Raw genomic sequence first — 15,212 nt, forward strand, 5'->3', positions numbered from 1 at the left:
AGGGACCTCAAAATGAAAAAAAAAATCGGTCCCGCGTCCAGGTCTTACCATGAGTACTACGGTAATAGCTTATTCCCTATAATGGGAAATTCGCTAAAAACAATGTTAATTTTAAGTAACATAAAATTGATAATTTTAAAAACATAGGCCTATTTCGAATATTTGTCATTCTAGGGGCTATGGCCCCTATAGGCCACTAGTTATATTTAATTTCTTTGGATCAGCTGTCTGAAATAATTTGTGAAATAAGCAATTTGGCAGTTCTGCTTGTTTACATTGAAATGTCAACGCAAAGGTAAACATTGTGAACTTTCTCGTGCTTTAATGGAGAGACCAATCAATATTTACTTTTGAAAACCTCACCTCAAAACTTTGGACATCCAAGGGGCGTAGCCCGAGAGGAACTCAGGGAAGTGAATAGGCCCACACATTCCTAGATATGTGGACCATCTTTTTACTTTATCGGTTTAGTATTTTATTTTAGTCGCGATAGCTGCCAAGACAGACAGACACAAACTTAATTTTATTATAGTATAGTTAGATATAAATGTTGGGTATTTCAGCTTCAAATAACCTTCATTTTCACCAAGCAAATTTAGTGGAGGCACTCTCAACTGTTACATTATACATTGGTTTTCTCATGCTAACAAAACATACCATTGACATAAACACTTGTTCTAGTGCACAGGACAAGTAGAGTTTCTTATCCCTATCCGATTCAAAACTCCCAGCACACGTGTGCGAGTGGCGGGAACAATACAACAATGCTAACAGCTGACGGCGCTACCAGCTGATTGTGAGCAACAAAGATCAGCTGATTGCGTGGGGGGGGCTGTGTTACCCCCACCAGTAACTGTTGCCACTCTCCCAGCTGAAATCGAAACTGGATCAGGCAACGTAACTTTCTAGTACAGTTCAACTTACAGTATACGTGGCACCCTGTACATAGTTGTGTCAATTATTGAATTCAAATTCAAAATTTCGAGTGACAATGGTTTAAAGTTTGTGACAGTTTTGGTTGAGGATCGCACACGGATAAAACAATAGTGTAAGTTGACCATGCATCAATTACAGTGCACTTACATTATTGTAAATAAGTTAGAAACTAAGGTCGTTAGTGTAAATGGGTTTTAGTATTGTGTTAACACTAATTTAGTTATTTTGGTATATTTCCAGTGTATATTTAAACTAACTGTCACACAGTTTTTAGTTTGTTTCCCTAAGTATAAAATGAAAAGATAACAAATTCGTTTGGTTAGCACTAGTGAATTAATAGATACGTTAAAATAATATGCTTGGTAAATATCACTTTCTCATTCTATACCAAGTTTTAGCAAGTTTTCTTCAATAGTAACTCATAGCTTTTCTTTCGCAAACATCGACATGTTGGAGAATTTAGAATATACTGTAATATACACTACTCAATTCAGGTTGTTCATGTAAGAAAGGGTCCATGTGGTCCTAAGCTCACCTAAATAAATAAAGGGGTTTTCATTTTATTTACTAAATTACTCTACCTATATACAATATAGATTGAGTTACCACTCTAAACAATAAAACTCATTAATTTTTTAACTACCAAAACACGATCAAATAAATGTAAAGTTATTTTTGTAATTAATCGATCGGGTTATGGCTGTGGTTGATCGATGTAAAAATAACTTTAAAAAGGGGATTGGTGAAGTTACATCCGAAAGTGTTACTCTTTCCTACCCAAGCCGGGAAAAATATAATATCTATTAAAATAGGTAAGCATGTTCTTTAAACCTTTTTTTCTCAGTTGATGTACATCACAGGGAAAATCTACGCATACTGTTAGAAAGATATTTGCCTGTAGATGTACAGAATGCCTTTATAAATTAAAATAGACTCAAAAATAAGAAAAAATGAATTGAAAATTAAAAAAAAATTAACATTGTGCCTTATGGGTTGCCGGTGACGAAATAACAACGAAATATAAACAGTAAATCAAAACAAATTAAATATGTTCCAATCACGTGTTTTCGTTACAGCGAGGGGTGAAAATAGAGAAGTCTGTACATTTTTGTTTTATTTACTCTGAGATTATATGTTTTTGGTCGAGTTTTCAAGCTGTGGTTGATCGATGTAAAAATAACTTTAAAAAGGGGATTGGCGAAGTTACATCCGAAAGTGTTACTCTTTCCTACCCAAGCCGGGAAAAAATATAATATCTATTAAAATAGGTAAGCATGTTCTTTAAACCTTTTTTTCTCAGTTGATGTACATCACAGGGAAAATCTACGCATACTGTTAGAAAGATATTTGCCTGTAGATGTACAGAATGCCTTTATAAATTAAAATAGACTCAAAAATAAGAAAAAATGAATTGAAAATTAAAAAAAAATTAACATTGTGCCTTATGGGTTGCCGGTGACGAAATAACAACGAAATATAAACAGTAAATCAAAACAAATTAAATATGTTCCAATCACGTGTTTTCGTTACAGCGAGGGGTGAAAATAGAGAAGTCTGTACATTTTTGTTTTATTTACTCTGAGATTATATGTTTTTGGTCGAGTTTTCAAGCACTGGACGACCTCTAGTTTGGTATATAACGGTGTTTTTATTGTTAACCTCTTATACCCTATCGATGCCAAAATATTGAAAATAGATTACAGACATTGTTAACAATGGAACAGGAAAATAAGGCTACCAGTAGAAGCTTATGAATAGGTTTTTGTGTGGCAGTAAACACAGATGTATAGTAGCACCAAAGCTGCTTTTATTAAAAGTGACACACTTGCTAGCTATCTTTGGTACGGAAAAATAAAAGCCAGACAATTCTCAATTCATCTGCCACGTTAACCATACATGAGCTAAGAGGGTTAAAAGAACTAAACAGTGTTAGAAACCCTGTAAAGAATAAATCCCTATTCGATGAATAATGTTCAATTATAATTATAAGTAACTTTCCAGAACCTAATTCAAATAGAACTGAAAAGATTTTTCGAAATTGTATTGAGTTTTAATGTTAAGCTACTCGAACAGGGCTTAGTATCAAATGGTTTTATCCCTCTAAAGACGGATTTAATTCCATTATAAGCAACTCATTTTGAAATAAATTATTGCAAATGCTTTTTCTGTATTTAAACGTCATTCCCAAATATTTTACATAACATTATGCTTATGTTATTAATTTGATCCCATTACAACTTATCCTTAATCTTAATCCATCGGAAGCAGCGGTTCGTACTGATTATTGGAGCTTACCCTTAATCCATCGTAAGCAGCGGTTCGTACTGATTACTGGAACTCATCCTTAACCCATCGTAAGCAGCGGTTCGTACTGATTACTGGAACTTACCCTCAATCCATCGTAAGCAGCGGTTCGTACTTATTCCTGGAACTTATCCTTAATCCATCGGAAGCAGTGGTTCGTACTTATTCCTGGAACTTATCCTTAATCCATCGGAAGCAGTGGTTCGTACTGATAACTGGAACTTACCCTTAATCCATCGGAAGCAGCGGTTCGTACTGATTACTGGAACTTATCCTTAATCCATCGTAAGCAGCGGTTCGTACTGATTACTGGAACTTACCCTTAATCCATCGTAAGCAGCGGTTCGTACTGATTACTGGAACTCATCCTTAACCCATCGTAAGCAGCGGTTCGTACTGATTACTGGAACTTACCCTCAATCCATCGTAAGCAGCGGTTCGTACTTATTCCTGGAACTTATCCTTAATCCATCGGAAGCAGTGGTTCGTACTTATTCCTGGAACTTATCCTTAATCCATCGGAAGCAGTGGTTCGTACTGATAACTGGAACTTACCCTTAATCCATCGGAAGCAGCGGTTCGTACTGATTACTGGAACTTATCCTTAATCCATCGTAAGCAGCGGTTCGTACTTATTCCTGGAACTTATCCTTAATCCATCGGAAGCAGTGGTTCGTACTGATTACCTACTGGAACTTAACCTTAATCCATCGGAAGCAGTGGTTCGTACTGATTACTGGAACTTACCCTTAATCCATCGTAAGCAGCGGTTCGTACTGATTACTGGAACTCATCCTTAACCCATCGTAAGCAGCGGTTCGTACTGATTACTGGAACTTACCCTCAATCCATCGTAAGCAGCGGTTCGTACCTATTCCTGGAACTTATCCTTAATCCGTCGGAAGCAGTGGTTCGTACTTATTCCTGGAACTTATCCTTAATCCATCGGAAGCAGTGGTTCGTACTGATAACTGGAACTTACCCTTAATCCATCGGAAGCAGCGGTTCGTACTGATTACTGGAACTTATCCTTAATCCATCGTAAGCAGCGGTTCGTACTTATTCCTGGAACTTATCCTTAATCCATCGGAAGCAGTGGTTCGTACTGATTACTGGAACTTACCCTTAATCCATCGGAAGCAGCGGTTCGTACTGATTACTGGAACTTATCCTTAATCCATCGTAAGCAGCGGTTCGTACTTATTCCTGGAACTTATCCTTAATCCATCGGAAGCAGTGGTTCGTACTGATTACTGGAACTTATCCTTAATCCATCGGAAGCAGCGGTTCGTACTGATTACTGGAACTTATCCTTAATACATCGGAAGCAGCGGTTCGTACTGATTACTGGAACTTACCCTTAATCCATCGGAAGCAGCGGTTCGTACTGATTACTGGAACTTACCCTTAATCCATCGGAAGCATCGGTTCTTACTGATTACCGGAGAAATCGTAGCGGCATTGCACTGATTACTCTCGTGACGCGGAGAGTAAAAGTGTTAAGTGTTTGAATGTGACGGAACGTAATAAACGCTATCGTAGCGTGATACTAAGTTACGTCACCATCGACGTGTCCATTATGACGTCATGAGGTACTCATTTTTACAGGTCTCTGCCTGTTTCTGTCGAGGAATGGGGTTTTTTGTTTTATCTGTTTAAAATGTATCACTGTAAATGTTTCTTACCAGTATATCTTCACGTTATGCCTCGAAAAACAAATTTTACTGTAAATTTTCTGCCAATTCTGTCAATCGTTGCGTTTGTATTATCTCATTAAATTACTTTAATTGTTTTTCCGTCTGATTGGGAATGGATTGAAAATTCATATCTTTGTAAATATTGATTTATCCCTTTGTATATGTTACGCTAGACTCATTGTGCATGTAAGAATCGTAAACATTTCTAGGGAAAGCGATACTGTAGATTTAAAACAAAAATTGATAAATCAGCCATACCGCTAAAGACGCATAATCAGATAAAGTAACGCCCTGAAGTAAAAGAACGAGATTGACAAGTTTTGCAAGTTTTTACTCCGTTAATTTTACATGATTGGATTTCTGGTTCCAGTTTTTATGGTTTCAGGATTAATGTCTGTATTTAAGTTTCGACAAGTGGCCGAATACATGTGACATAGGGTGTTTTCTATTACACTGTCTATTGATATTGTTTATTACTTTAAAAAGGGATCGACTTTCATTTGTCCCTTGTATGAATTAAGCTCTCTGATCCACAAGACTATTCTTCAAAAAGCTTCAAACTGAACGCAAATTTATGTTTCAAATCTATTGTTTTATCCATCATTAATATTTTTAGTTGCGTTGAGTTACGATATATAGCATAAAAAAATCATAAATGGTTTTTTGTAAACCGTAGTTTATTTTAAGTCTAGGTCGTGGCTAGAAAGTAGAACCATTAACTGAACACTTTCATTTCGTACATAATGAGTTACGTATTATATATAATCAATGGTAGAGCATTTCCTATATGAACTAGTTTTCTCATTACAATACTTAACTTGCTTAAAATTTATTCATATATATTTTTAGTGAATACATTTTAAAGAATTTAATATTGTTCACGAAGTTACTCAATTCTGGTGTAAAATTAACTGTAGACAATTTTCCCTCAACTATTGTAGGCTATATTAAAACTTCACATAAGTAAACTTGGTAATGTAAAACAATATTTAATTTTAAATGTGCATCGTACTGTGTTTGTTTAGGCTACACAAACTCTTTCTGTAACGAACAGTGGTACGTCACCTTAGTGTGCGTTTTATAACCAAAATAAATTAAAGTAATGTTGGATTGTGGGATGAAAATGAAGAAATACTCCTGTAATTGATTCGTGACATCTTCTCTAACTGATTCCATGTGGCCAAAATGATTGTATTCTGTTAAGAAATTGCTGTAGGCCTCCTTAAGACTCGGGCATCGTTCATGATGATTGATTTGTGATTAAATTATGTTTTTTCACTCTCCAAGTTGAATTGTAGTTACAATAACATTGTGTTTATTGTTATTTTATACTCTTCATTTTTTACATATCATCAATTAAAATGCTTTGGAGCGTACATTGATGACTCCAACAATTACTACTCTATCGCAACTCGGTAGTACTGTTACAGAACTCGTCTTTACACAATTCGTTTATCAAATCAACCCACCAATTCAGTTTGTAACTAAAATAACAACATATGATGACTCAAAAATTTACTCCAACATAGTTCTGTTATAAAGTTCATACCTCATGTTAGATCGGACCCCAGTCGACACCGGACACTGTAGAAGGGAAAGGCGGACAATAATATCGTTTACTTTCGCCCAACACCGACCTTTCGCTGAGGCACGGCTATCAGCATCAGGCCTGTCCGACCTTCACTCTCGTCCTTGGCATTTCTAGACTGGTCCCTCCCTTGCGTAGTTCTCGTATCGCGACACTTTTTTTGAAAAACAATCGCCACTGAATGTCAAACTGGTGCGAAGGCTGCTTCCAAATGGTTGTGTTCCCAAATATATATTGGAAACTGAATTCCCAGATTCCATTCCAGCTGTAAGTGGGAAATACAGAGTGATTTGATCGCTATCAAAGAAAAACATGTTATGGAGAAGTTATTAGACACATGTAGAATGTTGACAGCTGGGGATTTTAAGTGATGCAACAAGAGACATATGTGGTTTTAGCCGTTTTCTGGATTTTCTTCTTGTACAAAAGTCACACTATTCTTATAGATTTCACCAAAACTAGGTGTAATAACTGTAGAAAACCAAATTGTATTTACAAAATTTTGAGCTAATTTACAAACACAGTAGGTATATCAAACTATGTATGGATAATTAATTTTTTTTCTACTACTCGTCAAAATAATGCAATCCAGGTTGAGCAGCCAATATATTTCACATTTCTTTATTCTATATAAATAAAATTAGAGTTTTGTCTACATTGCTCAGAATTATATATTTTTAGGTTATTTTTACATTTTATACATTAAAGAAGCAGAAACGAGTCTTATCTCTATTTCTGTCTGTCTGTCTGTCTTTCTGTCTGTCTGTAACACTCAAGATGGCATTTTACGCAATCTTCTCCGTGAAAACGAGAGTACCTATCAAGATCCAAGTCATTTTAATGTATTCACTGGATTGGCTAGAGTGTCTTTAGTGATTAAAATATGGCCTAACTACTTTGTAAATAAAATTAAGGACGTTCAAAAATGCAGTTTTGTGCAATTTTTATCAAATTTTCGTTTAATTTTTATCACATAATCGTCTATGAAATAACGAACAGCTGTTCGGATCAAGATTATTTTTTCTTTGCTGTCACTGATATGTTTACAAATGTTGTTTACAAATACCGCAACCATTTCGAATCACGTTTTGAAAGCAAATCCCAACCAAAATTGAGATTAAAAACTTTTTTCTTACATAACGGATTTAATTAATCACAAGTGCAATATCATAGTGTACCCGTAAATGAAATAATGAAATTAAATAACTAGGCATAATTCAGGTCAGGAACCAGAAATTCTTTGTGTATAAAATTTTTGTTCTTGAGTTTTGGTAAAAAGACCTTGAATCAGTGTTGTATATGGCTGTGACACTTAATGATTGTCGCCAATAGTTTCTACTTATTGACGGCGCTTTAATGGCGATTGTGTAAAGTGTAAAGTAAAAAAAAACACAACTGCAGCGGGTGATTGTAACAGAGGTTTACAGATGATGCTAGACTGGCTTTTCCAATGTGTCACTTTCTGTTTCTACTCACCGTGTAATGCAATCGCTGGACCATACAGCAAATAGGTATCTCTGTACCTACAGGCATGTCCATCTCTTGGGTACGTACGCCTACCTATTTATTAATCTAACAACCTTTTCGACGACGATCCTTGATACCAGTACTTTTCCATAGAATACATGGCCTACCTACTTAAGAAATAAAATTACAAATGTCAAATGTCCAAAAACCCAACATTGTGTGATTTTTGTCACATTCAACTGACTACTATAAGATCCCCGTACGTAGAACGGGCACACAGCTAGTTTAATAAGCAATTTGATTAATCAATTGTCAGTTTTCAGTGGACTAGAGTAAACTTTTCCTGATTGGCCATACCTTACCTATGTGGCCACTCAAACCTCAGTAAGGTTTTGGCCTCACCAACAACAAGTCGCCACCTCTATCTGTCTCCCATCCATTATATATCTGCTCTTAGCTTTCCTACATCTCTTCATCTTTCCTTGTCCTGCCATCTTTAGCCAAGGTCGTCCTAAGTCGCCGTCTTCCCCGAGGGAGATTTTCAGACACATTCTTAGCATAGAATCTTCTTCCCTTCTTTTCACATGACCATCTTCCCTTCTTTTTTTCTTTTTCTAATCTCAGTCTCCTACTTTTTATTTGTGCTATTATTTCATCAATGTATGTATAGAGTTCCCTTAATTCTTTGTTTGCTCTGATTCTCCACACACCATTTTCGTAATGAGATGTAAAAATGATTGGCCATATCCATTATAAAACTAACAATGTCATTTTATTATACTGTAAGTTATGCTTAAGTGAGTTTAATTCTACAGATGAGATCCGAAGTTGGACTACTCTCAGAAGTAGACAGCGGTGGCAGATCTTTAGAAGAAGAAGAAGACGAGGTGGAAGTAGACGATGGTGTCTCTGACATATCATCTGGAAAAAATTCACTGAAACACATTCAACAAGGTAATAATGATGTTAAGTATAAGTTGTTTTAGAGGATTACAAACCGATATGGTCTCCTCTTTTATTTTATCTTTTCTGATTGAAATTTATTGCAGTACATAAAATCGAGTAGGTACTCTGTAATTTGACAGTTTGTGTAACTCACTAACTTGACAGTAAACAGCAGACAATGTTGCACACAAAATAGTAGTTTTCATTACTAGTCTCGAAAGTGACTTATTGCGAGGATAGATTGTGGAAAAAGCTGTTTAACCCCATAATTTGGCGCTATTCATTGTATAAAAACTTTTACTGTGAATGAATAAAGAGAATTTGAATAATATCCATCAGGCCTCATAGTTTTCTCTATAGAAATAAATCAACTGAACTTGAGTATTTTTTGTTCAGACTCAGACAGTTCCTGCAGTGAAGGCACATCTAGGAGATCAGTCAGAGCTAAGTGGAGGTACTTGGCAGGAGGTGGAGGATCCATCACTCCGGGGAGGAGAAGAAGAACTGGTCTGTCCGCGCGAGAGAGGAACATGAGGCGGCTGGAGAGCAACGAGCGCGAGAGGATGAGGATGCACTCCCTCAACGATGCTTTCGAGGTTTGTACAACTTGAAGGGTTTCAAGGAGTGGATTAAGATGTACTCTAGAGGATTTTATAAGACGAAGAGGTACTTGAATTTTGGACAAGTTAAAATCCATAGCTCCAACTTCCAGAATTTTTATAATCACAACTACAGAACTCTTCAAGGTTTTAGTTCTTAAGTTTTTGTCATAGATTATTTAACTAAGTAAACATAAAACAAAACTTACATCCTCCTACGAGAACTTTTGAAAGAAAGTTCAACTGGTAAGACCTTGGTTTATGGAATGCTGGGATATGTCCAAGAACGTACAGATAGCTGGTTTATTTATGTTCTCGTAGAACTCTGGTGAGTTTGGTGGTGCAGTTGGTAGTGCCACAGACCTCCTGCCCAAGGCAGCAATGTCGTGGGTTCGGATTCTGGAACCAGCCACTACAGTACTTTTTATCAGTACAGTTACAGTTCACCCTTGTACTGTACCGGCTCACCCCTTGCTTTGCTGGATACGTTCCACGCTCAGGCCTCTGTGTTCCATTTAAACAGACAAATGCAATGTTAAAAGAGGTCGCCAACCTTAACCGTTTTCGAATTGACCACTTCTCCTATCAGTCACATTGACTCCTGCAAAACATTCACACTGTTATCACGAGCACATAAATACTAGTTTTGCAAAGATCAATATTGTTATTGTCTTCTAATCCTCAAAGGTTAAATTTTGAAAGCAACAATATACATTACAAATTAGTTAATCTTGCACTATTTGATTTGTTAACAATATTTTTTCTGTTAGCAACTCCGAGAGGTGATTCCTCATGTCAAGATGGAGAGGAAGCTGTCCAAGATAGAGACACTGACCCTCGCTAAGAACTACATCATGGCGTTGACCAATGTTATCTGCGAGATGAGGGGGGATGAGAAGCCTTACACGTGAGTAAAGTCATGTTATACAAACTATTAGGAGACTATTAATAATGTGTTCAAACAATAACAACCTATCAAAATGATCATTGGTTAGTTTCCCTCTTGCTTAGTTTATTTTATTTCTTCACTTTATCATTCTTACACCGTTTTATGTCTCCTCAACACAAAGTTTTAGGGGAGTGAGCTGGTCTAGTGGTCAGAGTGCAGGACTTCCCCTTAGGTCCTGGGTTTAAATCCCGCCAAATCACCAATGGATTTTATCTAAATGACATTGCCGCAACCCATAGGTCTAATCTGAAGTAGTGTGAAAAACAATCCTGGGCTAGTGCCTATAGCGTCCAAGGAGGAAAAAAACACACACTCAAAGTTTTAATGCTTAAGCAAAGATTAACTAGATAGCTCTGTACATCGACCATCTTACTCGCACATATTTATGACTCACAACTTTTACCTTAATACGATTACCCACGCAACTATATCAAAAAGAAATGTTCAGGTAATCAGGTAGCAAACCTTAAATTAACCTCTTTGATTAAAAGAGTTTGGTATTTTCAATCAGTAGTTTTATTGTTGAAATATTGAACAACCTGCAATTTAACAATAAACCAAAACTTAACACTTAAACTGGGTTTGAGTTGCAGTTGAACATTGTTCAGGGGCCTCTCTCGCTGAAGAGAAATTTTATTAATCAGCAAAACAAATTAGTGACACATACAGATGGTGTGTGCATAAAACTGCTCCATCATTTACTTTTGAAATTTATTTTTATCTGTACTCCATCATCATTTTCAGTTTTGTTGTTGTTGTTGTAAGAGATCAGTCCAAACCCTGGTTTTAAAAGCATTGCCAAATCTACCAACAACTACAGATGGTAACAAGTTAGCCCATCAATCAACATGATGATAACTGTTCAGCTCGTCAACTTAATGAACAGATGATCTTGTAATGTTACCACCTGCAAGCTCTGTGTTAGTAACATAACATGTACAAGATGTCTTGATGGTGTCGGTAGTTTAACAAATTATTTTAACTATGATGTTTCTAAAAACCAATCAAATCTTACTAATCGTTATTCTAGAGCCACCAGCATTAAAATATGCACCAAGGTAGTGACCCCATCTCAATAGATCAGGGCCCGCGAGATCCGTCACGGGCCCCCTATTTTCCTGATTTAGTTCAGCCGCCTCCGTGCTATTTTGTTACACAAAATAACAATACATTTCTTAAATGCTGAATAGTTTGATTAATTCAAGTGCTCACAATTGCAACTAAAAAAATCAAGTAAGAATTAAGTCAGAAGACTTGAATTACACAATTCGAGTCAAAAATTAGGCTACTCAGTGGACTGGGAAAATTATCCAACAATTTTTTACTTTAGCAGATAAATATACCGTACAGAAAACATTTTACATTTGACCTGGCTCTTCGGAGCCCTGGGCCCCGGGGGCTCTGCCAACTCTCTAGCCAGTCCTGCAATAGATAATCATAATAGGGTATGCTTCTAAAAGTAAATAGCTTTTCAATTGGGGGAATCGAGTTTATTAATAACATTCGAGTGAGTGGAGTTACAAGGTATATGGTATAACGCAAACATTTGAGAAGATATGAGGGTTTTCTTTCTTGAAGCTGGGGTTTCAGGTGACTACGCTTTTTTACTGATTCCGGATTAATTAAATGAAGTTTAAAAACAAGACAATTTTTCTACTGAAATTGCAAAAAGGTTACCAATGAACAATACCTATAGAACAATCTTTCATTATTGTTTTTAACGATTTCTTACAATTTTGGAAGATATAATAATTTATAGGACTTTATTGTAACCCCATAATCTTTAAGTAAAGGTGTTGGTGATATTGGCAAAAATGATAAATGAATCTAAGCTTTTTAAGTTTGCAGTTCAACTTGAGGTGCATAAGTAGTATCTTAGATCAAGTGGTAGAAAAACAATTTCTCATATAAAAAGATGCTGTCTGTTTCAGGTTCCTAGATGTAGACAACGACCCGGATGATGAGGAGCAGAACAACAACTCCCTCTATCAAGAAAGTTTAGAACCGACAGCGCGGAATTTGAATGCAACCTGACCTTTGGAAACGCTGTTTGTAACATTTTTAAGTGAGAATTGTCAGCTGCGGGAAAAAGTTGGGGAGGCTGCAACAGTATTATTGTGTATTGGAAACATGTTGAAAAGTTTGGTCAATGTAAGCAAACAGGAACAAAGTGATAGAATAATTGTTGGAAATTTAGTCACAAAATTGGACTCGAAGGTCCAGAGACAATATAATTTAAGTACGGTATATATGTGAGAAAAAAAGAGGATGTATGTACATTAAAATAGACAAGCTTTTTGCCCATCAAACTTTATGGATGGGTGAACATAGTCAGCTGAAGAAAACTATAATTACAAACTACATTTCACTTATGCCGGGATTCAGTTTCGCTTTCCAGGATTGTTTATTCTTACTGTGACATCTGATCCTGTCCAAAATCATTGGGTTTATCCAAAATCATTTTGCTGATGGTTATTAAATGTGATTGAAAACAACCAAAGCTGATCTAACAAAATGTGGATAAATTTATGTTTTGTCTTTACATCCTATAACTAAATGTTTACGTAGGCTTGATGATTTTCAGTCAATTTAGTAGTGATTACAATATTTGAGCTTTAGAATAGAAATGTTTACCATGTGGAGAGTATAAACTAAGATTAAGGGATTGAAAGCCCTTTTCAGTGTGAGTTCATTGAATTGAGGAAATAAATAGATATGTTGAAAACCAAGTAATTCATTAGGGAGATCTTTAAGTTGAACAACTCTGGGAGGATCAAGAGAATCAATTTAGCTGAATTTGATGTTGCATTATAGCAAACCATCTTACTGAGCAAGAACTGTCATATTAGCTTTTTAGAAATTATTTTTTAATATTACTCGGCCATTAGTTCAATTATTGGGGTTAGAGATTATGGGTAAAAAGATTGCAACAAATTTTATAATGTAGTTTACCCAAAAGATCAAAGTACGAACTATCATATTTATTATTAATAAAAACATAGGAAGTAGAATCTCTGACTACCTTGCCTCGTCTGATTGGAAATACCTGATGTTCATCAAACTGTCAATTAGTAATTTCAATTATATCCAATACAAGCTCAGTTATTAAAACTTCAGTTGTTGATGACATTTATGAGTATGGAAAAAAAACTTTTAACAGTATGTACTGTATACTTCACAAAATTATCACAATTGTCTAGGTTGTAGTTTTAAGATGTATATAGTGTTGAGTTAATGAGGAATTTTTAATTTTTGTCAAAACAATCTTTGCTACGGACAATAATCAACAAATAATTTAGGTATCACCTACATTGTTCAAATGATAGGTGCCAATATTCTGATTTTCTTCTAATTAAGCCTCATCCTGGATGACGGGAAGCGGAACGAGTGCTGTCCTATTCTTTGCCGTGGGGGTCATATACTGTCAAAACCGTCAGGTAGGCCTGAGTGCCGTTTGACTCCCCAGAGCGTAATTGATTTCAGAGGAGGAGTATTAGTGGATTCGCGGCACCCATTAAGTCATAGTAATTACGTTATCATGTGCAAAGATTGTTTTCTTCAGGGCTTGTTTGGAGTTACCCTATTTTTGTAAATTTTGGCTATAGAGTTAGTTTATGTTTGATTTATGTTACTAAATGTTGTTTTTGTTATTTAAACCATATTGGTTCCCAGGGTTGATTTTTATTTTCAATTTCCGTAGGTATAGTTAATTGCTTTAAGTGGTTTTGTGCCTTAGTTATAATCTAACTGTATATATTTTCTTGCTACTCCATTTTGCAGATTTTGCTTAAATGTGTATCTGAAATTGTACTTTTGTGAGCAAACCATATGAATTTTTTTCCCATTTATAAAAATTTGTATTATAGGTAGGAACATGTAAATGACATGACAGAGAAAGTTGCTATTGTTAATCTATCCTTTAACTGATGGTTGTATTTGTATTTGAGAGAAAACCGGTTATATATACAAACAAGTAGAAAGTCAATTATTTAATAAGACCAAGGGTTAGAAAAATCAAACTATTTAGATAATATATTTCCAATTTTTGACCTGAAATTATCTTATATCATTATACCAAATTGCATTAACAAAGTATAAATTGGTTAGTAAAATGCAAAAGAGGCTTGAAATATATAAATTTGCAAAACATTTTGGATATTTTACTAAAAACAATCTGGTGAAAGAGTATGATAAAAATGGGATAAAAGACTAGTAGTAGTCATGCATTTTCCTAAACGGCGTTTTAAGATCAAATAAAATCCGCCATTTTAACATTTTATTTTTTTTTACACAGCATTTTCTTGTTGACAATTGACTTATTAAATTATTGACTAACTACTCCTATGAATAATGATGCCGTCCATGCTCATGAGTCCCGGGAATCTTTCACTAGTTTTAAGTCATCATTGTTACCATATAAGTGTGAGATAATGTATTTTATGAAATACAATGAGATGGAACAAAGACTTTGTTGTTTTCCTTCATAGCGATAAGAGAGGATTTGAAGTATTAAAGAGAAAGGACAATGAAGTGAATTGAAGGAGGGGAAAATCTAAATATGATAGATACTCGCTCAAGAAACATGTTTTACTAACACCTAGCCTTATAAAAAAGTGACTATTGTCGTAGTCTTTCCAAATGTGCAACACTGCATAGGATATCACATTTTTACTGTATATTTGTGTCAGAGAAACTTTTATCCAGCCTGAGACGCACAAAGGGAAGTT

General features: G+C 35.4%; 1 protein-coding gene across 1 annotated transcript; it reads left to right on the plus strand.

Moving 5' to 3' along the window:
• Positions 1-889: 889 nt before the first annotated feature.
• Positions 890-14,940, plus strand: LOC129001838 (protein dimmed-like). The gene is made up of 5 exons (XM_054429293.1): positions 890-1,048; positions 8,808-8,946; positions 9,334-9,533; positions 10,307-10,443; positions 12,417-14,940. The coding sequence occupies exons 2-5, from the start codon at positions 8,808-8,810 to the stop codon at positions 12,517-12,519; spliced, it is 579 nt and encodes a 192-aa protein (XP_054285268.1). The 5' UTR covers positions 890-1,048; the 3' UTR covers positions 12,520-14,940.
• Positions 14,941-15,212: the final 272 nt, after the last annotated feature.

The sequence above is a fragment of the Macrosteles quadrilineatus genome, unplaced genomic scaffold (genome assembly GCF_028750875.1).
Source record: "Macrosteles quadrilineatus isolate MER2022 unplaced genomic scaffold, UCM_ALF_1.0 Scaffold_8__2_contigs__length_117827958, whole genome shotgun sequence".
In the NCBI taxonomy this organism is placed as follows: Eukaryota; Metazoa; Arthropoda; class Insecta; order Hemiptera; family Cicadellidae; genus Macrosteles; species Macrosteles quadrilineatus.